At 45.1% G+C, this 27,500-nt stretch overlaps 2 protein-coding genes across 10 annotated transcripts in view; one reads left to right on the top strand and one right to left on the bottom strand.

Moving 5' to 3' along the window:
- Nucleotides 1-26,902, top strand: part of gramd2ab (GRAM domain containing 2Ab) — a 51,547-nt gene extending 24,645 nt beyond the window's left edge. For 2 of the 3 annotated variants that reach the window (XM_079683979.1, XM_079683977.1), the window contains exons 4-12: nt 1-51; nt 8,557-8,660; nt 9,800-9,898; nt 16,683-16,754; nt 16,846-16,905; nt 17,613-17,766; nt 19,534-19,627; nt 21,306-21,407; nt 21,993-26,902. The exon at nt 1-51 is cut by the window's left edge and continues 22 nt beyond it. In XM_079683979.1, the coding sequence (XP_079540105.1) occupies nt 1-51; nt 8,557-8,660; nt 9,800-9,898; nt 16,683-16,754; nt 16,846-16,905; nt 17,613-17,766; nt 19,534-19,627; nt 21,306-21,407; nt 21,993-22,041 (785 nt within the window). In that variant the 3' untranslated portion in view covers nt 22,042-26,902. The remainder of the gene's footprint in view (nt 52-8,556; nt 8,661-9,799; nt 9,899-16,682; nt 16,755-16,845; nt 16,906-17,612; nt 17,767-19,533; nt 19,628-21,305; nt 21,408-21,992) is intronic. The other variant, XM_079683978.1, reaches the window with a different exon arrangement.
- A 146-nt stretch (nt 26,903-27,048) lies between these two features.
- The window catches only part of prr5l (proline rich 5 like), a 31,503-nt gene continuing 31,051 nt past the window's right edge, over nt 27,049-27,500 (bottom strand). For all 7 annotated transcript variants that reach the window (XM_079683986.1, XM_079683987.1, XM_079683985.1 and 4 more), the window contains one exon: nt 27,049-27,410. In XM_079683986.1, the coding sequence (XP_079540112.1) occupies nt 27,190-27,410 (221 nt within the window). In that variant the 3' untranslated portion in view covers nt 27,049-27,189. The remainder of the gene's footprint in view (nt 27,411-27,500) is intronic.

Below are 27,500 nucleotides of genomic sequence, written 5' to 3'. Positions count from 1 at the left end.
AGTACCACAAGCTGTTCCAGAGCGTGCCCCAAGAGGAGATCCTGATGAAGGGTGAGAGGCCTGCTCCACATCATCTTCATCACCTCTTCACCTTCATCACCTCTTCACCTTCATCACCTCTTCATCTTCATCACCTCTTCACCTTCATCACCTTCATCACCTTCATCTTCATCACCTCTTCACCCTCATCACCTCTTCAACTTCATCACCTCTTCACCTTCATCACCTTCATCTTCATCACCTCTTCACCTTCATCCCCTATTCACCTTCATCTTCATCACCTCTTCACCTTCATCACCTCTTCACCTTCATCTTCATCTTCATCACTTCTTCACCTCCATCACCTTCATCTTCATCACCTCTTCACCTTCATCTTCATCACCTCTTCACCTTCATCACCTTCATCCTCATCACCTCTTCACCTTCATCACCTCTTCACCTTCATCTTCATCACCTCTTCACCTTCATCACCTCTTCACCTTCATCTTCATCACCTTCATCACCTTCATCTTCATCACCTCTTCACCTTCATCACCTTCATCTTCATCACCTCTTCACCTTCATCACCTCTTCACCTTCATCTTCATCACCGCTTCACCTTCATCCCCTCCATCACCTTCCTCTTCATCACCTCTTCACCTTCATCTTCATCACCTCTTCACCTTCATCTTCATCAATTCTTCACCTTCATCACCTTCATCTTCATCACCTCTTCACCTTCATCTTCATCACCTCTTCACATTCATCACCTTCATCACCTTCATTTTCATCACCTCTTCACCTTCATCTTCATCACCTCTTCACCTTCATCTCCTCTTCATCACCTCTTCATCTCATCTTCATCACCTCTTCATCACCTCTTCATCACCTCTTCACGTTCATCTCCTCTTCATCACCTGTTCATCACCTCTTCACCTTCATCTCCTCTTCATCACCTCTTCATCACCTCTTCATCACCTGTTCATCACCTCTTCATCTCCTCTTCATCACTTCTTCATCACCTCTTCATCTCCTCTTCATCACCTCTTCATCACCTCTTCATCACCTCTTCATCTCCTCTTCATCACCTCTTCATCACCTCTTCACCTTCATCTCCTCTTCATCACCTGTTCATCACATCTTCATCCTCATCTCCTCTTCATCACCTCTTCACCTTCATCTCCTCTTCATCACCTCTTCATCACCTGTTCATCACCTGTTCATCTCCTCTTCATCACCTCTTCCTCACCTCTTCATCTCCTCTTCATCACCTCTTCATCACCTCTTCACCTTCATCTCCTCTTCATCACCTCTTCATCACCTCTTCACCTTAATCTCCTCTTCATCACCTCTTCATCACCTCTTCACCTTCATCTCCTCTTCATCACCTGTTCATCACCTCTTCACCTTCATCTCCTCTTCATCACCTCTTCATCACCTCTTCACCTTCATCTCCTCTTCATCACCTCTTCATCACCTCTTCATCTCCTCTTCATCACCTCTTCATCTCCTCTTCATCACCTGTTCATCACCTCTTCACCTTCATCTCCTCTTCATCACCTCTTCATCACCTCTTCACCTTAATCTCCTCTTCATCACCTCTTCATCACCTCTTCATCTCCTGTGTCTCCCCTGTGTCTCCCCTGTGTCTCACCTGTGTCTCCCCTGCGTCTCCCCTGTGTCTCCCTTGTGTATCCCCTGTGTCTCACCTGTGTCTCCCCTGTGTCTCCCCTGTGTCTCCCCTGTGTCTCACCTGTGTCTCCCCTGTGTCTCCCCTGTGTCTCCCCTGTGTCTCCCCTGTGTCTCCCCTGTGTCTCACCTGTGTCTCCCCTGTGTCTCACCTGTGTATCCCCTGTGTTTCACCTGTGTCTCCCCTGTGTCTCCCCTGTGTCTCCCCTGTGTCTCACCTGTGTCTCCCCTGTGTCTCCCCTGTGTCTCCCCTGTGTCTCCCTTGTGTCTCCCCTGTGTCTCACCTGTGTCTCCCCTGTGTCTCCCCTGTGTCTCACCTGTGTCTCCCCTGTGTCTCCCCTGTGTCTCACCTGTGTCTCCCCTGTGTCTCCCCTGTGTCTCCCCTGTGTCTCACCTGTGTCTCCCCTGTGTCTCCCCTGTGTCTCACCTGTGTCTCCCTTGTGTCTCCCTTGTGTATCCCCTGTGTCTCCTGTGTCTCCCCTGTGTAATCCCTGTGTCTCACCTGTGTCTCCCCTGCGTATCCCCTGTGTCTCCCCTGTGTCTCCCCTGTTTCTCACCTGTGTCTCCCCTGTGTCTCACCTGTGTCTCCCCTGTGTCTCACCTGTGTCTCCCCTGCGTATCCCCTGTGTCTCCCCTGTGTAATCCTTGTGTCTCCCCTGTGTCTCCCCTGTGTAATCCCTGTGTCTCCCCTGTGTCTCACCTGTGTCTCCCCTGCGTATCCCCTGTGTCTCCCCTGTGTAATCCCTGTGTCTCCCCTGTGTCTCCCCTGTGTAATCCCTGTGTCTCACCTGTGTCTCCCCTGCGTATCCCCTGTGTCTCCCCTGTGTAATCCTTGTGTCTCCCCTGTGTCTCCCTTGTGTCTCCCCTGTGTAATCCCTGTGTCTCACCTGTGTCTCCCCTGTGTCTCACCTGTGTCTCCCCTGTGTCTCCCCTGTGTCTCACCTGTGTCTCCCCTGTGTCTCCCCTGTGTCTCCCCTGTGTCTCCCCTGTGTCTCACCTGTGTCTCCCTTGTGTCTCCCCTGTGTCTCCCTTGTGTATCCCCTGTGTCTCCCCTGTGTCTCCCCTGTGTCTCCTGTGTCTCCCCTGTGTCTCCCCTGTGTCTCCCCTGTGTCTCACCTGTGTCTCCCCTGTGTCTCAACTGTGTCTCCCCTGTGTCTCCCCTGTGTCTCCCCTGTGTCTCAACTGTGTCTCCCCTGTGTCTCCCCTGTTTCTCACCTGTGTCTCCCCTGTGTCTCACCTGTGTCTCCCCTGTGTCTCCCCTGTGTCTCACCTGTGTCTCCCCTGTGTCTCCCCTGTGTCTCCCCTGTGTCTCACCTGTGTCTCACCTGTGTCTCCCTTGTGTCTCCCCTGTGTCTCCCTTGTGTATCCCCTGTGTCTCCCCTGTGTCTCCCCTGTGTCTCCTGTGTCTCCCCTGTGTCTCCCCTGTGTCTCCCCTGTGTCTCACCTGTGTCTCCCCTGTGTCTCAACTGTGTCTCCCCTGTGTCTCCCCTGTGTCTCCCCTGTGTCTCCCCTGTGTCTCACCTGTGTCTCACCTGTGTCTCCCCTGTGTCTCCCCTGTGTCTCAACTGTGTCTCCCCTGTGTCTCCCCTGTTTCTCACCTGTGTCTCCCCTGTGTCTCACCTGTGTCTCCCCTGTGTCTCCCCTGTGTCTCCCCTGTGTCTCACCTGTGTCTCCCCTGTGTCTCAACTGTGTCTCCCCTGTGTCTCCCCTGTGTCTCACCTGTGTCTCCCCTGTGTCTCAACTGTGTCTCCCCTGTGTCTCAATTGTGTCTCACCTGTGTCTCCCCTGTGTCTCCCCTGTGTATCCCCTGTGTCTCCCCTGTGTCTCCCCTGTGTATCCCCTGTGTCTCCCCTGTGTCTCCCCTGTGTCTCCCCTGTGTCTCCCCTGTTTCTCCCCTGTGTCTCCCCTGTGTCTCCCCTGTGTCTCCCCTGCGTATCCCCTGTGTCTCCCCTGTTTCTCACCTGTGTCTCCCCTGTGTCTCACCTGTGTCTCCCCTGTGTCTCACCTGTGTCTCCCCTGTGTCTCACCTGTGTCTCCCCTGCGTATCCCCTGTGTCTCCCCTGTGTAATCCTTGTGTCTCCCCTGTGTCTCCCCTGTGTCTCCCCTGTTTCTCACCTGTGTCTCCCCTGTGTCTCACCTGTGTCTCCCCTGTGTCTCACCTGTGTCTCCCCTGCGTCTCACCTGTGTCTCCCCTGTGTAATCCCTGTGTCTCCCCTGTGTCTCCCCTGTGTCTCCCCTGTGTAATCCCTGTGTATCCCCTGTGTCTCCCCTGTGTAATCCCTGTGTCTCCCCTGTGTCTCCCCTGTGTCTCCCCTGTGTCTCCCCTGTGTCTCACCTGTGTCTCCCCTGTGTCTCCCTTTTGTATCCCCTGTGTCTCTCCTGTGTCTCCCCTGTGTCTCCCCTGTGTCTCCCCTGTGTCTCACCTGTGTCTCCCCTGTGTCTCACCTGTGTCTCCCCTGTGTCTCAACTGTGTCTCCCCTGTGTCTCCCCTGTGTCTCCCCTGTGTCTCAACTGTGTCTCCCCTGTGTCTCCCCTGTGTCTCCCCTGTGTCTCCCCTGTTTCTCACCTGTGTCTCCCCTGTGTCTCAACTGTGTCTCCCCTGTGTCTCCCCTGTGTCTCCCCTGTGTCTCCCCTGTTTCTCACCTGTGTCTCCCCTGTGTCTCAACTGTGTCTCCCCTGTGTCTCCCCTGTGTCTCAACTGTGTCTCCCCTGTGTCTCCCCTGTGTCTCCCCTGTGTCTCCCCTGTGTCTCACCTGTGTCTCCCCTGTGTCTCACCTGTGTCTCCCCTGTGTCTCCCCTGTGTCTCAACTGTGTCTCCCCTGTGTCTCCCCTGTGTCTCACCTGTGTCTCCCCTGTGTCTCAACTGTGTCTCCCCTGTGTCTCCCCTGTGTCTCAACTGTGTCTCCCCTGTGTCTCACCTGTGTCTCCCCTGTGTCTCCCCTGTGTCTCCCCTGTGTTTCACCTGTGTCTCCCCTGTGTCTCACCTGTGTCTCCCCTGTGTCTCACCTGTGTCTCCCCTGTGTCTCCCTTGTGTCTCCCCTGTGTATCCCCTGTGTCTCCCCTGTGTCTCCCTTGTGTATCCCCTGTGTCTCCCCTGTGTCTCCCTTGTGTCTCCCCTGTGTATCCCCTGTGTCTCCCCTGTGTCTCCCTTGTGTCTCACCTGTGTCTCCCCTGTGTAATCCCTGCGTATCCCCTGTGTCTCCCCTGTGTCTCCCCTGTGTCTCCCCTGTGTCTCCCCTGTGTCTCCCCTGTTTCTCACCTGTGTCTCCCCTGTGTCTCACCTGTGTCTCCCCTGTGTCTCCCCTGTGTCTCCCCTGCGTATCCCCTGTGTCTCCCCTGTGTAATCCTTGTGTCTCCCCTGTGTCTCACCTGTGTCTCCCCTGCGTATCCCCTTTGTCTCCCTTGTGTCTCCCCTGTGTAATCCTTATGTCTCCCCTGTGTCTCCCTTGTGTCTCCCCTGTGTAATCCCTGTGTCTCACCTGTGTCTCCCCTGTGTCTCACCTGTGTCTCCCCTGTGTCTCACCTGTGTCTCCCCTGTGTCTCCCCTGTGTCTCCCTTGTGTCTCCCCTGTGTCTCACCTGTGTCTCACCTGTGTCTCCCTTGTGTCTCCCCTGTGTCTCCCTTGTGTATCCCCTGTGTCTCCCCTGTGTCTCAACTGTGTCTCCCCTGTGTCTCCCCTGTGTCTCCCCTGTGTCTCAACTGTGTCTCAACTGTGTCTCCCCTGTTTCTCACCTGTGTCTCCCCTGTGTCTCACCTGTGTCTCCCCTGTGTCTCCCCTGTGTCTCCCCTGTGTCTCCCCTGTGTCTCCCCTGTGTCTCAACTGTGTCTCCCCTGTGTCTCCCCTGTGTCTCACCTGTGTCTCCCCTGTGTCTCAACTGTGTCTCCCCTGTTTCTCACCTGTGTCTCCCCTGTGTCTCACCTGTGTCTCCCCTGTGTCTCAACTGTGTCTCCCCTGTGTCTCCCCTGTTTCTCACCTGTGTCTCCCCTGTGTCTCACCTGTGTCTCCCCTGTGTCTCCCCTGTGTCTCCCCTGTGTCTCCCCTGTGTCTCAACTGTGTCTCCCCTGTGTCTCCCCTGTGTCTCCCCTGTGTCTCCCCTGTGTATCCCCTGTGTCTCCCCTGTGTCTCCCTTGTGTCTCCCCTGTGTCTCCCCTGTGTCTCCCCTGTGTCTCCCTTGTGTATCCCCTGTGTCTCCCCTGTGTCTCCCCTGTGTCTCACCTGTGTCTCCCCTGTGTCTCCCCTGTGTCTCCCCTGTTTCTCACCTGTGTCTCCCCTGTGTCTCACCTGTGTCTCCCCTGCGTATCCCCTGTGTCTCCCCTGTGTCTCACCTGTGTCTCCCCTGTGTCTCCCCTGTTTCTCACCTGTGTCTCACCTGTGTCTCCCCTGTGTATCCCCTGTGTCTCCCCTGTGTCTCCCTTGTGTATCCCCTGTGTCTCCCCTGTGTCTCCCTTGTGTCTCCCCTGTGTATCCCCTGTGTCTCCCCTGTGTCTCCCCTGCGTATCCCCTGTGTCTCCCTTGTGTATCCCCTGTGTCTCCCCTGTGTCTCCCTTGTGTATCCCCTGTGTCTCCCCTGTGTCTCCCTTGTGTCTCCCCTGTGTCTCACCTGTGTCTCCCCTGTGTAATCCCTGCGTATCCCCTGTGTCTCCCCTGTGTCTCCCCTGTGTCTCCCCTGTGTCTCCCCTGTGTCTCCCCTGTTTCTCACCTGTGTCTCCCTTGTGTCTCACCTGTGTCTCCCCTGTGTAATCCCTGCGTATCCCCTGTGTCTCCCCTGTGTCTCCCCTGTGTCTCACCTGTGTCTCCCCTGTGTCTCCCCTGTGTCTCCCCTGTTTCTCACCTGTGTCTCCCCTGTGTCTCACCTGTGTCTCCCCTGTGTCTCACCTGTTTCTCCCCTGTGTCTCACCTGTGTCTCCCCTGCGTATCCCCTGTTTCTCACCTGTGTCTCACCTGTGTCTCCCCTGTGTCTCACCTGTGTCTCCCCTGTGTCTCACCTGTGTCTCCCCTGCGTATCCCCTGTGTCTCCCCTGTGTCTCACCTGTGTCTCCCCTGTGTCTCCCCTGTGTCTCACCTGTGTCTCCCCTGTGTCTCCCCTGTGTCTCAACTGTGTCTCCCCTGTGTCTTCTCTGTGTCTCACCTGTGTCTCCCCTGTGTCTCAACTGTGTCTCCCCTGTGTCTCCCCTGTGTCTCAACTGTGTCTCACCTGTGTCTCCCCTGTGTCTCACCTGTGTCTCCCCTGTGTCTCCCCTGTGTCTCCCCTGTGTTTCACCTGTGTCTCCCCTGTGTCTCACCTGTGTCTCCCCTGTGTCTCCCCTGTGTTTCACCTGTGTCTCCCCTGTGTCTCCCCTGTGTCTCACCTGTGTCTCCCCTGTGTCTCACCTGTGTCTCCCCTGTGTCTCCCCTGTGTCTCCCCTGTGTATCCCCTGTGTTTCACCTGTGTCTCCCCTGTGTCTCCCCTGTGTCTCACCTGTGTCTCCCCTGTGTTTCACCTGTGTCTCCCCTGTGTCTCACCTGTGTCTCCCCTGTGTCTCTCCTGTGTCTCACCTGTGTCTCCCCTGTGTCTCACCTGTGTCTCCCCTGTGTCTCACCTGTGTCTCCCCTGTGTCTCACCTGTGTCTCCCCTGTGTCTCCCCTGTGTCTCCCCTGTGTCTCCCCTGTGTCTCACCTGTGTCTCCCCTGTGTATCCCCTGTGTTTCACCTGTGTCTCCCCTGTGTCTCACCTGTGTCTCCCCTGTGTCTCCCCTGTGTCTCACCTGTGTCTCCCCTGTGTCTCCCCTGTGTCTCACCTGTGTATCCCCTGTGTTTCACCTGTGTCTCCCCTGTGTCTCCCCTGTGTCTCCCCTGTGTCTCACCTGTGTCTCCCCTGTGTCTCCCCTGTGTCTCACCTGTGTCTCCCCTGTGTCTCCCCTGTGTCTCCCCTGTGTCTCACCTGTGTCTCCCCTGTGTCTCACCTGTGTCTCACCTGTGTCTCCCCTGTATCTCCCCTGTGTCTCCCCTGTGTCTCACCTGTGTCTCCCCTGTGTCTCCCCTGTGTCTCCCCTGTGTCTCCCCTGTGTCTCCCCTGTGTCTCACCTGTGTCTCCCCTGTGTCTCACCTGTGTATCCCCTGTGTTTCACCTGTGTCTCCCCTGTGTCTCCCCTGTGTCTCCCCTGTGTCTCACCTGTGTCTCCCCTGTGTCTCCCCTGTGTCTCACCTGTGTCTCCCCTGTGTCTCACCTGTGTCTCCCCTGTATCTCCCCTGTGTCTCACCTGTGTCTCCCCTGTGTCTCCCCTGTGTCTCACCTGTGTCTCCCCTGTGTCTCACCTGTGTCTCACCTGTGTCTCCCCTGTATCTCCCCTGTGTCTCCCCTGTGTCTCCCCTGTGTCTCCCCTGTGTCTCACCTGTGTCTCCCCTGTATCTCCCCTGTGTCTCACCTGTGTCTCCCCTGTGTCTCACCTGTGTATCCCCTGTGTTTCACCTGTGTCTCCCCTGTGTCTCCCCTGTGTCTCCCCTGTGTCTCACCTGTGTCTCCCCTGTGTCTCCCCTGTGTCTCCCCTGTGTCTCACCTGTGTCTCCCCTGTGTCTCACCTGTGTCTCCCCTGTATCTCCCCTGTGTCTCACCTGTGTCTCCCCTGTGTCTCACCTGTGTCTCACCTGTGTCTCCCCTGTGTCTCACCTGTGTCTCACCTGTGTCTCCCCTGTGTCTCACCTGTGTCTCCCCTGTATCTCCCCTGTGTCTCACCTGTGTCTCCCCTGTGTCTCACCTGTGTCTCACCTGTGTCTCCCCTGTGTCTCACCTGTGTCTCACCTGTGTCTCACCTGTGTCTCCCCTGTGTCTCCCCTGTGTCTCACCTGTGTCTCCCCTGTGTCTCACCTGTGTCTCACCTGTGTCTCCCCTGTGTCTCCCCTGTGTGCAGTGTATTCCTGTGCGTTGCTGAGGGACATCCTGCTGCAGGGTCGTCTCTACATCTCCAGAAACTGGCTGTGTTTCTACGCTAACCTGTTCGGGAAAGACATCAAGGTGAGAGGAAGAGATTCAAAGACTCTTCTTTCATAACTTTGAATAACTTTAAATAACTTTAAAATAACTTTGAAATAACTTTAAAATAACTTTGAAATAACTTTGAAATAACTTTGAAATAACTTAAAATAACTTTAAAATAACTTTGAAATAACTTTAAAATAACTTTTAAATAACTTTAAAATAACTTTAAAATAACTTTGAAATAACTTTGAAATAACTTTGAAATAACTTTGAAATAACTTAAAATAACTTTAAAATAACTTTTAAATAACTTTAAAATAACTTTAAAATAACTTTGAAATAACTTTGAAATAACTTTAAAATAACTTTTAAATAACTTTGAAATAACTTTAAAATAACTTTAAATAACTTTAAATAACTTTGAAATAACTTTAAAATAACTTTTAAATAACTTTAAATAACTTTGAAATAACTTTAAATAACTTTTAAATAACTTTAAATTGACTTTGAAATAACTTTAAATAACTTTGAAATAACTTTAAAATAACTTTAAATTGACTTCCAAATAACTTTGAAATAACTTTAAATAACTTTTAAATAACTTTAAATTGACTTTGAAATAACTTTAAATAACTTTGAAATAACTTTAAAATAACTTTAAATAACTTTAAATTAACTTTGAAATAACTTTAAATAACTTTAAATAACTTTAAATTAACTTTGAAATAACTTTAAATAACTTTGAAATAACTTTAAAATAACTTTGAAATAACTTTAAATAACTTTAAAATAACTTTAAAATAACTTTAAAATAACTTTGAAATAACTTTTAAATAACTTTGAATAGCTTCTTCCTGAAACTCATTAGAGCTCAAAAACACGTGGAGGTGAAGACAACTTCCTGTTCATGAAAAGACTAGGATTGTTATCACACAAATAGGAGAGAGACGGTTAAAGTAAAAGTACTTATATGTGGAAATGTAAAAGAGTAAAAGCTGCTCTGTATATTGATATGTATCTGATGTGATGTGCAGTAGTGGTATTACAAAGACTTGCTCAATGAATGAAAACACGAGCTCATATCTTTGTAAAGTGAGTAAATGTTACTTTGCACCAGAGACAGGAAGTGCTTGCTCTGCCCTCCGCCATCAAGAGTGTGTTTCCTGTCCCTGCAGGTGTGTATCCCCGTGGTGTCGGTGCGTCTGGTGAAGAAACACAAGACAGCCGGCCTGGTGCCCAACGGCCTGGCTATCACCATGGATACGGCTCAGAAGGTGTGTGTGTGTGTGTGTGTGTGTGTGTGTGTGTGTGTGTGTGTGTGTGTGGGGGTGTGTGTGTGTGTGTGTGTGTGTGTGTGTGTGTGTGTGTGTGTGTGTGTGTGTGTGTGTGTGTGTGTGTGTGTGTGTGTGTGTGTGTGTGTGTGTGTGTGTGTGTGTGTGTGTGTGTGTGTGTGTGTGTGTGTGTGTGTGTGTGTGTGTGTGTGTGTGTGTGTGTGTGTGTGTGTGTGTGTGTAATGTTTTATGGATGATGTTTATTTCTCGGAAATGGCCTAAAATTCGTCTTAAAAAACTACATTTCCCATGAGCCTCAGCTACTGTCACTGAGGATTTAGGTCAGAGGAGCTAATTAAAATCACAACATCCTTTAAATGCAGAATGTAAAATGAATCGGATGTTTAACTTCTGTTAAGAATTTGAAGCTTTGACAGAAACCGCTCGGGGCGTCTAGTGGAGTAGACGGATCTGACAGCTGGTCCTGATACTTCAGAATAAATCCATTAACATCCTTGACCCAGTTTAAGATTAAAGCTATCTGTGATCTACTATTGGACTGTATGTGCGGCTATCATGCCTCCAAAGGCTAGCTAGCTTAGCCAGTAGCACGGCTGAGGCTAAGGATCAACGCAACGAGATGCTAGAGGACATCCGCAGAATTGTAAGGGAAGTGATTCAGGATGACGTGTCCTCGCTCAAGACAGACATTCAGCTTGCAACCAGTAAGAGCTGAATGTAAGACTCAACTTGCTGATCATGAGGGAGGTTTAAACACCCTGGCCAACCGGATAGACTCTCTGGAAGCCCGCACTGCAGCTAGCTAAAGACAACGCTAAATCACAATTGAAAACAGAGGACCTGGAGAATAGAGGGAGACGTATCTACGTATTGTTGGAATACCAGAAGGTGTTGAACAAGGCAGCCCTACTACGTTCATCTCTAACAGGCTTCACGAATTGTTTACCGGACCGGAGAAAGCCCCGGTACTGGACCGTGCTCACCGTGTACCCGCTTCCCGGCCTAAAGACGGAGAGCGCCCACGCTCCTTCCTGAAAGAGGAAATAGTGAAACTCTCCCGTCAGAAAGGCGAGCTAGTGCTCCGTGGCCCCCAGACGTCCTCTTCCCTGACTACAGCGCAGAGTGGCATATAGTGAGGCGAAGGCTGTGCCGCGCAGGGCAGACGTCAGATATCTCTTTACCCGGCACCACTGCAGATCACTCAGACGAGGATCTGCGACTCTCCCCAATCCACGATGGAATACTACACTACGAAGATAAAGCCTGCCGCCGGAGACATGTGAACACTTGTGCTGTTCGTGCCGAGCGGCTCGTCTGTTAAATCCAGGAGTCCTTTACCACGGACTGGAGATCGGGACCGGAAGGCTCCGGGTGGAGGAGGCCGTCGGTAATGGAAGCGCTCTCTGCAGGGACGTCGTTTGAGCCGGGATATCTGACTGACTGCTTCCTAGAGTCCTTCATCTCGAGAACTACGCTGCTTATATCTTGAGAAGGCCTCATGTCTTTCTTTCTTTCTTTTTTCGTGATCATTTTCTTTATAACCTTTAAACAGACTTTTCATTCACGGGACCTTTTGAGACTCTTCCCCTGAGATGTCCTCCTGCAGGTTTGGTCTGTCTTGTTCAGCGGTTGCTTCAGTTCGAGTTTCATTTCAGTAACTCCTAAATGAATGTATCTGTTCATGTTTAAAGCATCTTATCTCACTTCTCATAGTAACAGGTGCTCAACAGGTCATACAGATAGCATACAAGCAGAATGTATTTGTGAGAGGGTTCAGCTTTGTTACCTGTTTTGCACACGTCTTTTTGCTCTTGTTTTATGTGGTTATTGTTTTTAGCTTGGAATAAGGACACTAGAGGAGTTCACTGCTGGATAAGCACATTCTGTTAGAAGGACCCAAAGTGGTTAGATATTGAGCTAATGGCGGTTAGAGTAAAGCTTGTTAAGATACACTGTGTGTGTCGGGGACATGGGAACACGGGGAGAACAATGTGTGACACAGGTTTTCTTTTGTGTGATATAGTCTGTTTCTGTTTCTGTTTGTTTTCTGATGGTTTCTGTTTTGAATGATCCAGAGCAATATGTATCACCTTAATCTATGACCAGCTGGCGCTTCAGCTCTCCATTCTTTCAGTAAGAAATCTTCAATGCCGACTCCATCTGCCCGCCCTGGGGTGAATGGCTGCCAGGTCCACTTCATCAGCTGGACCCGTACGGGCCTTAATCAAACGGTAAAGCGTAACAGAGTCCTCTCCCCTCTTCAGGAGCTCAAGGTAAATGTTGCCTTTCTCCAGGAAACACATTTAAGGATTTGAGAGCATCCAAAACGTAGAACTCAGCGGGGGGGTGAGGTGTGTCACTCCAAAGGTAAAGCTAGAGGCACTGCTCCACTTATTCACCGTACCCTCTGTGTGTCTCAGCTCACTGCAGAGCGCTCACTGAGTAACACACCCTGAACTCTTATGAACGTTTACGCACCGAGCCGTGATGATTATATGTTTTGTTAATGAGCTATTCTTCAACGTGCCTGTTGCTGAGGGTCACCAGTTGATAGGGGGGGGGGAGACATGAGTTGTGTTCTGAACCCAAAGTTAGACCGCTCTTCAGCACGACCCGTGGGTCTGCATCACGTTCACAGACTCTGGGAGCCGTGGATGCTTCCTCTTCCCGTCAGCGAGGCCGTGCTCTTTGTTTCCCCTCTGCACCAATCGCACTCACGCATCGATCACTTTTTATTGACACGCCTTCTTCCGATGGTAAACCATTGCTCCTATGATGCTGTAATACATTCAGACCATTGTCCTCTGGTCCTGGAGCTCTGCTTTGAGAATCAGCCAACGCCTTCTCCATCTTGGAGATTCAACACTTACTTACCTTCTGATGGAACCTTCATATCTTCAGAAGTCTCTTGAGATGAATGTTGAGAAAGACGTGAAATGGAGTTCTCTCTGGGAAAGTCTTGAAGCATATATCCGTGGGGAGTAATCTCTCATAGCTCCTTCTGAAACAGACAAAGAAGGATGCGCTTGCTGGAGTTGACCAACATGGTTTAAAATTTGGATCAGCAACATTCTGCTTCCCCGTCTCCTGGTTTATATAAACAGAGATGATGTTTACAGACAGAATGTCATCTTCTTTCTACTAGACGGACTGAACAGGGACTGAATCTAAGGGGTCTGTTTATGAGCAGGGCGAAAGAGCATCCAACATTCTTGCTCACCAGCTGCGGCGCTCAGAGAGCTCACGACTAACAGCTCAAATCTGAAATGAGTCCGGCCGTCTGACCCATGACTCTGGTGGAGTCAACCAAACATTTAAGAGCTTCTATAGACTTTAGGAATCTGAATCCTGCAGGAACGAAAAACTGCTCGATTCATTTTTTGAAGGCATTTCTTTTCCCACTTTAGGCGAAGGTGCTAGGAAGCAGCTCGATGAACACATGACTGCATCTGAAATTGAAGAAGCTATAAAACAATGCAAGCGGGTCACTCTCCTGCCAGATGGCTTTTATAGAACCTTTATCTCTCTCCTGTTTTCAAATAAATGTGTGATGAATCCTTTAGATCCAGTTCCTTAGCGCCAACCTTAGATGAAGCTACGATATCCTTCCTCTTAAAACCAGATAAAGAGCCTTCTTCATAATCTCTTTATTGAATGTTGATTTTAAAATATTATCCAAATGCCTTGCTAGGCGCCTGGAAAAACAGTTGCCAACAATAATATCGCAGGATCAAACCGGTTAACTAAAGGGAGGCACGGTTTTTAATCTACGTTTCAAACCTTATACCCTCCCCCCTCACCTCAACCTGAGACAGTCTTATCCCTTGATGCTGAAAAAGCCTTTGACCGGGTCGAATGGGATTATTGAAGCCTTGCTACATTTGGATTAGGTGAACACTATATATCATGGATACAACTATTCTATTCATCTCCGACGGCTGAAGTACAAACCAACAAAGAGAAGTCTAGTTCCCTCTTCACGCGGTGCGAGGCAGGGCTGCCCCTATCTCCCCTCCTCTGAGCCCTTGGCAGTTCAACTCCGTTCTGAGGCCCATTTGAAAGGAGTGTTTAGAGCTGCAGAGGAACATCCACTTTCCTTACATGCAGATGATATACCATATGTCTTCAGTATACTCAACAGCTTCGGAAACATTTCAGGATATAAATTAAACCTTCAGGAAAATGAGTTGCTTCATAAATAAAATAGCTAAAACTCTACCTTTTTCAAAATGTCAGTGTGGGAGCAACATGCGAGTATATTATTTATTTAGGGGTAAAAATTCCACAATTACATAATAAACTCTTTGACCTCAACTTTACTAACCTTTTAGAAACAGTTACGAAGCACTTAAAGAGGTGGAATACACTACCCCTCCCTCTCTGGCCGAATCAATGCCGTTAAAATGAATGTTTTGCTGAAATGTCTTTACTTGTTTCGATGTGTGCCGGTATTGATGAGGAGAACATTCTTTGTAGCCCTTGAGAAATCTATCTCAACATTTATTTGGAACAATAAACCTTCAAGAATTCATAAGGCTTTTTTGCAAAGGTCAAAACAATCAGGAGGAATGTCTTTACCTCACTTTGAGTACTGAGCTAATATTCGTAGCATGTTATTTTGGAAAATGCCGTGAGACAACCAGCAGCCATCCTGGTTGGCTGCTGAAGCCTCATTCTGTAAACAATCTTCACTACCTGCTCTCTGGACTTGCGCCAACTGTGGATCTCTCTGGATATAAGAATAACCCAACACTTGGACATTCGCTCAGGACCTGGGTACAGTTTAGGAAATCATGTGGACTTGTATTAATGCCCCTTTCAGCACCTATTGATCAAAATCATTCTTTTCCCCCATCACTGCAGGACCTTGCTTTTAAAAGGTATTCAATCTTTTGGAGATGTATATATTGATGGTACCTTTGCCTCATTCACCCAGCTGGAACTGAAATATAACCTTAATAACAATCATTTTTAGATATTTGCAGGTTAGAAACTTCGCTCCAACTAATCTAGTTAATTTCCCTTATCCGCCGGATAAACAATATTAGACCATATTTTGGATGTTAACCCACTCGGGAGGTTGCTCAAATATATAAGATCATCTCTCAACTTGACTGCCCCTCCTTATCTATAATCGAAGGCCAACTGGATGAGGACACAAAGTTCACTCCTCCTCTCTCTGCGCACGGCATGGACTCCTACAGTTTAACATTCTTCATCGTCTTCACCAGTGGTTCTCAAACGTTTTTCAATAATGTTCCCCCTTTGAAAACAAAATGCAGCCAAGTACCCCCTGCTCAGCGCAAAAACAATTTGTTAGGGACAAAATGCCTATACAGTATAAAGAGGTACAGCGCTGCACCGTCAGTCTGATTTATTAAGACCACAACATGAGAAACACTTAAAGCTACATTTCAAATGTTTAAAATTCATCACTAAATTCATGGCAAACCAATTTCATCATCATGCAATAACACTCAGACGACATTAGCTGCATTGAACTGATCTTTTTAATAAGTTGTTCTTACAATGTAGTGAGACACGTGGGCTTGAGCTTCACTGAGGACCTTTGTCCTTCTGACAGGGAGGCTAACTGCAGTTATTACACTTCGTGTTTTGAAATATGTGAAACTCTGTTCATATAAAACCCACACTGCTCAAACTTTGTTACTTTTCCTAAAATTGGTATTTCTTTTTTTTTCATTAACATAAAATAAATCTCACGTACCCCCTGCAGTACTCCAACGTACCCCTAGGGGTCCGCGTACCCCCATTTGAACCACTGGTCTACACTATACTAAAGCGAGCCAAGTGTTCTCCTAATGTGAGCCCCATGTGTGCCAAGAAGCAAGTAGGGAGTCTTATCCACACTTTTTGGACTTTGCAAGTTCTGGGAAGATGTTTTTAGGACTCTCTCAGAAGGGTTTGGAAGTCCTCTCCGCTGACAGCGTGGTTTGGAGCTGTTGCTAGAGAAGCTCAACTTCCACAATATAAATGAAATGCTATTGCTTTTGCATCGCTGATAGCTCGACGACTAATTCTTCCTAAACGGAAGGATGAATCCCCACCCACCGTACTCACTGGATTAGAGACCTGTTGCAGTGTTTGGGTCCACTCTGAAGGGATCTGCTGATAGGTGTTAGAAGGCCTGGCAGCCATTGATCACACACGTAGAGAAGTGCAAGCTGGACTTAACTCTTTAAAGAAGATTGAGTACGGATTTGAGTGTTGCTGAATCTGGGCTACTTCCATTTCTAAAGCCATATTCTACGTTTTGCATATATTTTGTCTTTTTGTTTGTCGTTTGCTTTGTATGTTTTCTTTCATGCTGGGGTAGGGGTGGGGGGTCTATTTGATCTGCTTTTTGGCAGTCTGGTTTAAATGTGCACTGTTGCATCTACAGTATGTATTTGACTGCTCAATGACATTTTGTATGATTTTTCTTTGTAATGAAAACTTTCAAAAATAAAGTGTTAAAAAAAGAAAGAATTTGAAGCTTTTTGATTGGATGTATTTTTAGCTGCAATGCACCCTGGGAGTTGTAGTTTACTTCTCTCCTTCAGATTTTATGTCCACAGTTTTTTTTCTTACTTTTCGTCAATTCACAGAAACTTTCTATCGTAGATGTTCTTTTTTTGTTGTTAATTGACATGAACCTTTTAAAGTGAAAGCTACAGCAAGCAACCTACAACTCCCAAGATGCATTTCACCATCAATCATCCAATCACAGAGCTTTAAACTATTAATATTATAATTATGATTACAGTACGTGTTTGTGTCGCTGCTGTCCAGAGACAGCGTGTACGACGTCCTGCGGAGGATCTGCACTCACCTGCAGGTCAGGAACATTAACAGTTGTTTTATATTTGTTAATTAATTTCAGAATATTTAGCAGTTTTCTTCCTGACTTCCTGTTTCTCTGGCTGCAGGTGAACGGGAAGATTCTGAGTCTGAAGCAATACCTGGAGGAGCCCAGCTCTCTGTCCATGGTGACGTTATTTAATACACACATTCCCTTTATAATCAATTAAGTTGATTAATGTGTTAGAAAACTCTCCCTGGTCCCGGCTTCAACGTCAGGACCCCCGTGCTTATTATCCTTTCAACAATGGAAGTAGTCAAAACAAAAAAAAGAGGATTTGTTGGTATTTTTCCCCAAATCTCAAAATTCTGAATTTTTCCCCAAATCTCAAAATTCTGACTTTTTCCCCAAATCTCAAAATTCTGTATTTTTCTCAAAATCTCAAAATTCAGAATCTTTTACAAAATCTCAACATTTTGACTTTTTCTTAAAAAAAAGGACTTTCTCTCAAAAATATGTATTTTTCTCAAATTCTGACTTTCTCAAAATTCCAACTTTTTCTGAATACTTAAAAATGTTAATAATCACTCGTCACCGGCTTGAGCTTCAATCAATCCCCTTTGTAGTCCTTTTGAGTCTCTTTGTAGTCATTTTGAGTCTAATTAACTACGTCTGAAAGCAGAAGTCTAGGGCAAATAATTGCAAGTCTCTTAGATGCATTGTGGGACATGTAGTTCATGGTCAACGTGCTTCTGTAACCGTATAATAAACATCATTTATTCTTTAAATTAAGTCCTTGAGTTTGACCCCCTCACGTTTAGCTTCTAGCTTGATGAGCTTCATTCACGGTGGATTCTAACGATGCAATGTGTGTTTTTGTCTCTGTGGTGACAGTCTGTCTCCTGTCTTCAGGACGAGTTTCCCGAGGTGTTGAAGTGGAGAAGGAAGCCTTCTCTTCCCGCCGTCTCCTCCTCGCTGCCCGACCTGTTGGGAAACTCCTCCCCGAGCCTCGTGGCCGACACACCCTTCAGCACACACACACTCACAGGTACAATCAGTGTGTGTTTTCATTTTGAGTGTCTTTGAAGTCCTTCTGAGTGTCTTTGTGTCAGTTTGTACTCCTTTTGACTCTTCGGTAACGTTCCCCAACTCTTCAGTAACGTTCCCTCACTCTTCAGTAACGTTCCCTAACTCTTCAGTAACGGTCCCTGACTCAGTAACGTTCCCCGACTACTCAGTAACGTTCCCTGACTCAGTAACGGTCCCCGACTCTTCAGTAACGTTCCCTGACTCAGTAACGTTCCCTGACTCTTCAGTAACGTTCCCCGACTCTTCAGTAACGTTCTCTGACTCTTCAGTAACGTTCCCTGACTCTTCAGTAACGTTCCCCGACTCTTCAGTAACGTTCCCTGACTCTTCAGTAACGTTCCCCGACTCTTCAGTAACGTTCTCTGACTAAGTAACGTTCCCCGACTCTTCAGTAACGTTCCCCGACTCTTCAGTAACGTTCCCCGACTCTTCAGTAACGTTCCCTGACTACTCAGTAACGTTCCCCGACTCTTCAGTAACGTTCCCCGACTCTTCAGTAACGTTCCCCGACTCTTCAGTAACGTTCCCCTCACTATTCAGTAACATTCCCCGACTCTTCAGTAACGTTCCCCTCACTCTTCAGTAACGTTCCCTGACTCTTCAGTAACGTTCCCCTCACTCTTCAGTAACGTAACCCTCACTCTTCAGTAACGTTCCCCGACTCTTCAGTAACGTTCCCCGACTCTTCAGTAACGTTCCCCGACTCTTCAGTAACGTTCCCTCACTCTTCAGTAACGTTCCCTGACTCTTCAGTAACGTTCCCCGACTCTTCAGTAACGTTCCCCGACTCTTCAGTAACGTTCCCCGACTCTTCAGTAACGTTCCCTCACTCTTCAGTAACGTTCCCTGACTCTTCAGTAACGTTCCCCGACTCTTCAGTAACGTTCCCCGACTCTTCAGTGACGTTCCCTGACTCTTCAGTAACGTTCCCCCGACCCTTCAGTAACGTTCCCCGACTCTTCAGTAACGTTCCCCGACTCTTCAGTAACGTTCCCCGACTCTTCAGTAACGTTCCCCGACTCTTCAGTAACGTTCCCCCGACTCTTCAGTAACGTTCCCCGACTCTTCAGTAACGTTCCCCCGACTCTTCAGTAACGTTCCCTCACTCTTCAGTAACGTTCCCTCACTCTTCAGTAATGTTCCCTCACTCTTCAGTAACGTTCCCTCACTCTTCAGTAACGTTCCCTGACTCTTCAGTAACGTTCCACGACTCTTCAGTAACGTTCCCTCACTCTTCAGTAACGTTCCCTCACTCTTCAGTAACGTTCCCTCACTCTTCAGTAACGTTCCCTGACTCTTCAGTAACGTTCCACGACTCTTCAGTAACGTTCCCTCACTCTTCAGTAACGTTCCCTGACTCTTCAGTAACGTTCCCCGACTCTTCAGTAACGTTCCCCGACTACTCAGTAACGTTCCCCCGACTCTTCAGTAACGTTCCCAGACTCTTCAGTAACGTTCCCCGACTCTTCAGTAACGTTACTTGACTCTTCAGTAACGTTCCCCGACTCTTCAGTAATGTTACTTGACTCTTCAGTAACGTTCCCCGACCCTTCAGTAACGTTCCCCGACTCTTCAGTAACGTTCCCCGACTCTTCAGTAACGTTCCCCGACTCTTCAGTAACGTTCCCCTCACTCTTCAGTAACGTTCCCCGACTCTTCAGTAACGTTCCCCGACCCTTCAGTAACGTTCCCTGACTCTTCAGTAACGTTCCCGTTGTTTCTGCAGACAGCAGTTTGGAGACGGAGAAGATCCTGCTGACAGAACCAGTCCCTGAACTGGGCCAATCAGAGTACCAGCTGCTCAAACTCTTCGTCCTGCTGTGAGTCCCTCTTTCAAAATCTAATCCATTACCACTACTAGTTACCTGTGAATGAATGTGATCAGTAACCTAATCTGAGTACCAGATACAAGTCATTCAACCTTAATATCAAAGGCAATGCAAATAAAAACAAGATGTTGTTGAGTATTGCGTAAGACAGCAGAACAACGTGACCTTAGAAAATAAAGATATTCAGGATCAGAAATTATTTTTTTAATATTAAAACCTGCCTTCATTCAGCAGATTCAGTCAGTAGTCCAACACTGAAACACATGAGCACCAACTAGTTTAAAAAAGCAGAAGTGAAATCTGATCTGACAGGAAATGCTCTGTTTGAGTTTAATACACACAAGCTCACACACACTATTTGATGAACATATAGGTTCACCTGCTGAATTAAAAACAGAACAAATGAAGCAAAGAAAGTGAAAACCATGAAGCAGATTCAGGCAGTACAGAGAGGGATCCAGACTTTAAGAAGTATCCCACAGAGACAGAAAAGCTGATCCACTCAGTTTTATAAGAAGTGAGAATTTATATAAAAAGGGAGAATTTTATAAAAACTCAGGAATTTGAAAGAAGTGACATTTCCGAGAAAAAGTTAGATTTTCGAGAAAAAAATGAACATTTAGAAAACATTGTTGAATATTTTGGTAAAAGTCTGAATTTTTATAAAAACTTATGTTTTTGTGAAAAGAAAGTCCGAATTTTTTCAGAAGTTGAGATTTTTGTAAAAGGAAAGGGAGAACTCAGAAAAAAGTCATGTATTTGAAAAAGAAATTGAATTTTGAAGAAAAATATAAAAAGGGAAATAAATCAGGATTCTGAGAATCTTTTTAAGAAGATGATTAGGGCCACGTGTAAAAAAAGAAAACATATTTAATAAAGCAGATTCAGGCAGTAGGCGTAGAGATTTAAAGGGTTAACAGAACAGTACAGCTTACAGAGAAAAGATCTGACCCTTTACAACAAAGGATTACAGAGACATTAAAAACCTAAAAAGAGCTTATTGTGGCTCTTTTGGGTTTGAATGTCTCTGTAATCCTGCCAGTAATCCAGAAATACCTCACAGTAAAACAATCAGTACTCTCTAAGGTAGTTCAGAGGATGATGAGCTGCTAGGTGTGTTCAGGGCAGTCTGTAGGTTCAGACTGGAGTGTGTGTTGTGTTGGTCTCTGCTGCCCCCTGCTGGTTGCATAGATTCCACATGGACAATCACGCTTCCATAGCATACCATCCAATTCATTTATAGCATAATATAAAATGAAATGTTCTTATGACATACTTTGATATTTTATGTCCTGAAAAGTCCTGGGACAGTACAACGTAAAGTGTTTTTTGGAAAGGTCTATGATGTTAAGTGTTATAGAAAGTCATCTTATAGTTTCACCAAGAAAAATTAAAGGTCATAGTATAGTATGTCGTAAAATATTATAAGTATGTTGAATACATTCATAGTAAAGTATGTTGCAATAAGTCATAAAAAGTCGGAGACTAGTATGTTGTGATAGATTAGTATGTTGTGATAGATTAGTATGTTGTGATAGATTAGTATGTAGTATGTTGTAATAAATCATAATGAAATCATTGTGTATTATTTGGTCGAAAAAAGTCACGGTCTCTTATGACTGATCAAATGTTTTAATAAGTCATAATATAGTCTTTGTTCCCCTCTCAGGGTCTTCCTGCTGGTTTTGTCTTCCTGCTATCTGGCTTTCAGAGTCTGTCGTCTGGAGCAGCAGCTGAGCTTCCTGAGCAGCCAGACCCCCCTGAGAGAGAGGTGACACACACACGCGCGCACACACACACACACACACACACACACACACACACACACACACACACACACACACACACACACACACACACACACACACACACACACACACACACACACACACACACACACACACACACACACACACACACACACACACACACACACACACACACACACACACACACACACACACACGCACACACTTTCTTTTGTTTACAAATATTGACTCGTTCTTATATAAAGTTTTCTCAAAATGTTACGACTTTATATCCAAATTGTCCACCTTTTTTTTTTACAAATAAAATAAATGTTCTTAAAGTGAAAGCTACAGCAGACCAACTACTACTCCCAAGATGCATGTCACCATCAAACATGCAATCGCAGAGCTTTAAACTATTATTATTATTACAGTACGTGTTTGTGCCGCTGCCGTCCCTCAAATTTAACACATTTTCTGTCCAAACAAAAAAGAAAATAAGGCTTTTTCTTTATAAGAAACACATAATCATGAAACACATCATTATGTAAAGAAATGTAAATGTACGTTTAAAGGGAAAACAAGTAAATATAGAAACATTTTTTCAGGTGTGGAGAGCTGCCCTGCTGGCTGGCCAATCAGAGGACAGGAACCTGACACTGCAGCCAATCAGGGAGCGAAAGAAGAAGAAGAGACCTGCACTTACCTAGTCCGTCCATCAGAGGGCGACGCTGAGCAAAGACTGTACCCGCGCCGCGGCCCGGTTACCATAGAAACGCCACATAGCGGTCGCGAGGGTTCAGGGACGAAGAGATGCTGTAACATAACAGATGTAGAATGCGTGTGCGTGTGCGTGTGTGTGTGTGTGTATGCGTGCGTGCGTGTGCGTGTGCGTGTGTGTGTGTGTGGTTTTCATACTGACATGGTCGGATGTGAAAGCAGCTGTAATAATTTATTATGAACAATGTTTATTATTATCTCGGAAATGGCAGAATGGTCTAAGAAACTACATTTCCCATGAGCCTCAGCGGCTGTTGCTAAGGATTTAAGTCAGAGGTGCTAATTCAAAACACAGCATCCAAAAGTGAATTCCTTTAAAATGCAGACTGTAAAATGTGTGAGATGTTTAACCTCTGTTCAGAATTTAATGTTTTGTGATTGGAAGTTTTTAACTGCAATGCGCCCTGGGAGTCGTAGTTTACTCCTCTCCTCCAGATTTTATTTCCACAGGTTTTTTTTTACTTTCACTTTGTCAGTTCACAGATACTTTCTAACAGATGTTCTTTTTTTGTTGTTAATTGAAATGAACCTTTCAAAGGGAAAGCTACAAAAAGCCAACTACTACTCCCAAGATGCATTTCACCATCAAACATCCAATCACAGCGCTTTAAATCATTCCATTAAAAGTGTGCTGAAGATTTCACTGATTTTACAATCTGCAGAAAATAAACAGGAGATTTATATCTGATATTCGTAATCAAACTCAGTTTTAATGAAGTTATCCAGGACACATGTTGCTTTGTTGTAAAGTTATTAGTTTACAACGGTTTTTATTCAAAGACAGACACTTTTTAAAGCCTACAAAGTGCCAGAAATAAGAAAGTCATCTGTAAAAAAAACAGAACATTATGAATGAAATCAACAAATGTTTTAAACTCGAGTTGAATCGCTGCCTTTATTTCAAAATGTTTTTGATCTCGTGGAGAAACCTTTCCTGCTGAAGTTGAATGAATCTTTCCTTAAATGTGAAATGTAGGAAGAGGATCAAGGCCAGGTGTCATTTTTTGGGGAGATTTGACCAAAAGAGTGATTTATTTTTCGATTTTTGAAATTAAAGTCAGAATTCAGAAATATTTTGAAAAAAATTGTAATATTTTGTTTCCCTCAGATTTCTGTTCTAATATCAGAATTCTGAAAAAATAAGTTTAAATGCATTATGTATTTTGTTTTTATATTTCACAATTCTGGGAAAAGTTCTGACTTTTTTCTCAGAATTCTTAAAGTAAAGTCGGAATCCTCCATTTCTAACTCTGATTTTAATCTCGGAATGTTTACTTTATCCTAAAAGTCGGAATTCTGAGTAAAAAGGTATTACAGTATATATATTTTTTGACAATCGCATAATTCTGATTTTAATCTTGGAATTCTGAGAAAAAAAAGTCGAAATTCTGGGATAAAATGTACTATGTATTTTTTTTAATATCTCACAATTCTGGTAAGAATCCTGATTTTTTCCTCAGAATTCTTAAAATAAAGTCAGAATTCCAAACTGATTTGTTTACTTTATCCAAAAAGTCGGAATTCTGAATAAAAATGTTGGATATATTTTGGGAAAATTGCATAATTCTGAGAAGAATTCTGACTTTAATTTAAGAAATCTGAAATTAAATCTTATTTCTGAGAGAAAAAAAATCGTAATTCTGATATTTTCTGAAAAACAATTCCATGTTTTTTTTATTCTGAGAAGAAAAAGTCGGAATTCTGAAATCATTTTTGAAAAATTCTGACCTTGATTTAAGACTTCTGAGATGAAATCTTTTGAATTCTGATTATTTTTCAGATTTTTTTTTCTTTTAATATATATTCTTTTTAATTCCCATGTGTCCCTAATCCTCTTCCGTAGAAACTGAATACTGCTCATGGTAAAAACACATTTAAACTTTATTTAGTATATTTAGTATACTTACTGTGCACAGATGACTAATCACTACAAGTGCTATTTCAAATGTACTATCAATTGATCTAATTTGCTTATTGTATATTATTATTGCTTCTAAAGATTTAGCGTCAAGCTTTTTAAAAATGCACTTTATTCCCACTTAAATGAAATGATATTTTTAAGTGAACTCCAAATACATGTCCTATACATTATAATATTTAAAGTACTTTATAAATGTATTTAAAACGAAGTAAAATGTTTTTTTCACTTCTTAAAGATGCACTTTATTCCAACTTAGCTTTAAGTGTTTTCAAATATATTAAAAAAAGAATTCCCAATTCTTATCAATTATATTATATATCACCGCTAATCCACTTATAATAAATACAAATTATATATATATTTAATATCCCAAAAACTGTGAATAATACATTTAAATATAATTAATTATAATTTAGATTTTTAATTAATTCTATATAAAATGTAAATGGCACATTTTTTATGTTTACTTATTTAATATATATTTCTGTCAAGCACTTTTTTTAATATTAAAATGATTACACAAACAGTTTTTTAGTGTATCTTTAGAAGCCCAAATTAAATACATCGTAGGCATACTATGTACATCGTTAGTACACCGGGAATAGCACTCATTCATTACAAAGTATATTCATTCAATCAAATGTACTTTATTTTGTGACCTGAGTTTAGTCTCCTGCACTTTAAGGGATTTTTATAAAATACATGTTCAGTGCCAAGTCTTTGAGATGTTTGTGAGCTTTGTGGGAAACTACGTCAGAGAGAACACACAGCTAGCCGTTAGCACACCATGCTAAAAAATAGTGAATTAACATTTATGTTTGATGAATTTAAAGGCTGGGGAAATATTACAGATTTGTTCAGGATGACGACGAAAAGAGTTTGGATGTTTTTAACTCATTTTGTAGTTCTGGATGTAAAATTAAAACACATTTCAATCACCGGACTCGTCTTTAATTATTTACAGCTATTTGTGTCACGTGACGTGACGTGTCCTAAAACCTGGAAGTGAGTCAGCATTTCTCCACTTCCTGTTCCCTGGTCTCAGAGCCAATGGGATCTCTCCATAGGATTTTGGAAAATAGCCGGAAATAAGGTCTGTGGTTGGATCACGTTTTGTTCTACATTAAATCCATCAGCAGTGACCCCACTGGTGATTCCTGAAGAGTTGACGTGTCTGAAAAACGATGGTTGTTACCAAGTGGCTGAATAGGACTACAGAAGTCGTGCCATTTAGAATCTGTATGTTTGAATATGGATCTGAAGTTGGCGTGACGTTGAAGTCGTGCTGCTGGACTCGGCTGTAGTTCCTTTATAGCATAACGTTAGCATTTAGCTTCTGGACACTAGATCTATGATTCACACATTATAAAAGTAGGGTAGACATGTGGAGATTATCCGGCTGAACTAAACGTGATCCGTCTCTTAAATGTGTCTCGACCAGAAACCTTATTTCAAGCTATTTTCCAAAATCCTATGGAGAAATCTCATTGCTTTTTTGTCGAGGGAACCCATGCGCAGCTTAGGACGCGTCACTGCACCTCTTTATAGAGTTTGTCTTTGGACCCAAAACTGGGGTAAATAAAGCATCTGTTGCGGACTATTTTCAGCGGCGGATTAATCTGCATTTAGGGCCCCGGGGGGCGATGTTTTGTTACAAATGAAATCCCCTTACTGTTTATATGTAAGTACATTTCAAATAAAACATCATTTTTTTTCTGTTAATTTCCACATTATTAAAAAAGAGGCTTCCGCAACACGGAGACATCACTACGGAACACTATGGAACACGGTGACATCACTATGGAACACTATGGAACACGGTGACATCACTACGGAACACTATGGAACACGGTGACATCACTATGGAACACTATGGAACACGGTGACATCACTATGGAACACAGTGACATCACTACGGAACACGGGGACATCACTACGGAACACGGTGACATCACAACGGAACACATCTGGCAAGACATTGTTCGTGATAGGCTAAGGAGGCGGGACATCTCTAAGCAGCCGGTCGACCAATCACAACAGGGCCGACCAGCTGACCAATCAGGGCAGACTGCTGGTTTCAGACAGATTAGCAAACACAGCTTTTTTAATTTAATAATCTTTATTAATCATTAAGAATGCTAAAAGAGAAACGTATTTACATCGAGATCCCACTTCCTGTCCCATCCTTTGACTTCCTGTCCCATCCTTTGACTTCCTGTCCCATCCTTTGACTTCCTGTCTCATCCTTTGACTTCTCCATTTGTTCTGTCGACTCGTCGTTTTGCATCTATTTTTAAGTTCTCTATTTCTAATCATTTTGCATCTTTTTGTGGTGATTTTGCTTCATTTGTTGTCAATTTTCAAACTTCTCCTTCCTGTCCTCGGCTGTGATTTCCTTAGTGACGTCCTTTCTCTTCCAAGATCTGAGTTACTTTTTAGTCTCTAGCGATGATTTGTGTCTCCTTGTAGTTTTGCAGTTATTTATATGTTGTTGTTTGTTTCTTTGTGTCTTTTTGAATTAGTTTTGTATGTTTCCAGTCATGTTGCACTTTCTATCCAGTTTCAGTCGTTTGCTTGTATGTCAGTGAATTTGTGTCTCTGTGGTACAAACCGTCTCTTCCACGGACCCTTCTCTCTTTTCACTCATTTTGCTCACTTTGAGTTTTTGCTTATCTTTTCAGTCCTTTGTCTATTTTGAAATATATTGGGCTTATTTCCAGTCATTCTGAGTCTATTTTAAGTCATTTTCTATCCGTTTGGTGCTGATGTTCAGTCGTGTTGTTTGTATCGTCAGAGAATTCGTGTCACTTTGAGGTATTTTCTGAAAAAAACAATGATCTCATCCGTGGATCCTTCTCCTCTCGTTTTCCGTCCCGTGATGTCACTTCCTGTCCCTGCAAGTGGAGGTTGTTTGTACTTGGTCTTTGACAATTTTCAATTTCTATCCACTTTCAGTCAACCTGTTTGTATCGTCAGAGAATTTGTGTCACTTTCTGGTATTTTCTGAAAAAAACTACGATTTCTTCTGCGGATCCTTCTCCTCGTGCTTTCCATCCCGTGATGTCACTTCCTGTCCCTGCAGTTTGCAGCTCTGCATCCAGTGTCTATCTGCAGGTGACCCCCGTGCGCCCCCCACTGGGAGCCATAGGCCCCGCCCCCAGCATGAAGGACACGCCCCCCTCGTCACAGTGCACGTTGGCGACCGTGTGGCGCCGCACGCCGCCTGTCTTCTCCAGGTACGCCTCGCCCTCCGTCTCCACCAGGGGGCCGAGAGACAGCGGGTCTCCGGGGGGGGGCACCCGCACCTCTTGGTAGCGCAGGGGGTCTGAGGAGACAGGAGAGAGGAGTCAGGACACAGAAAACAGGACACAGGGGTGAGATTTAAACGACAAAAAATTGACGGAAAAAAACACAA

The sequence above is a fragment of the Notothenia rossii genome, assembly GCF_949606895.1.
Source record: "Notothenia rossii genome assembly, chromosome: 5".
Lineage (NCBI taxonomy): Eukaryota > Metazoa > Chordata > Actinopteri > Perciformes > Nototheniidae > Notothenia > Notothenia rossii.
Note: the sequence above shows the minus strand (reverse complement) of the source record. Positions and strands in the feature narration are given on the sequence as shown.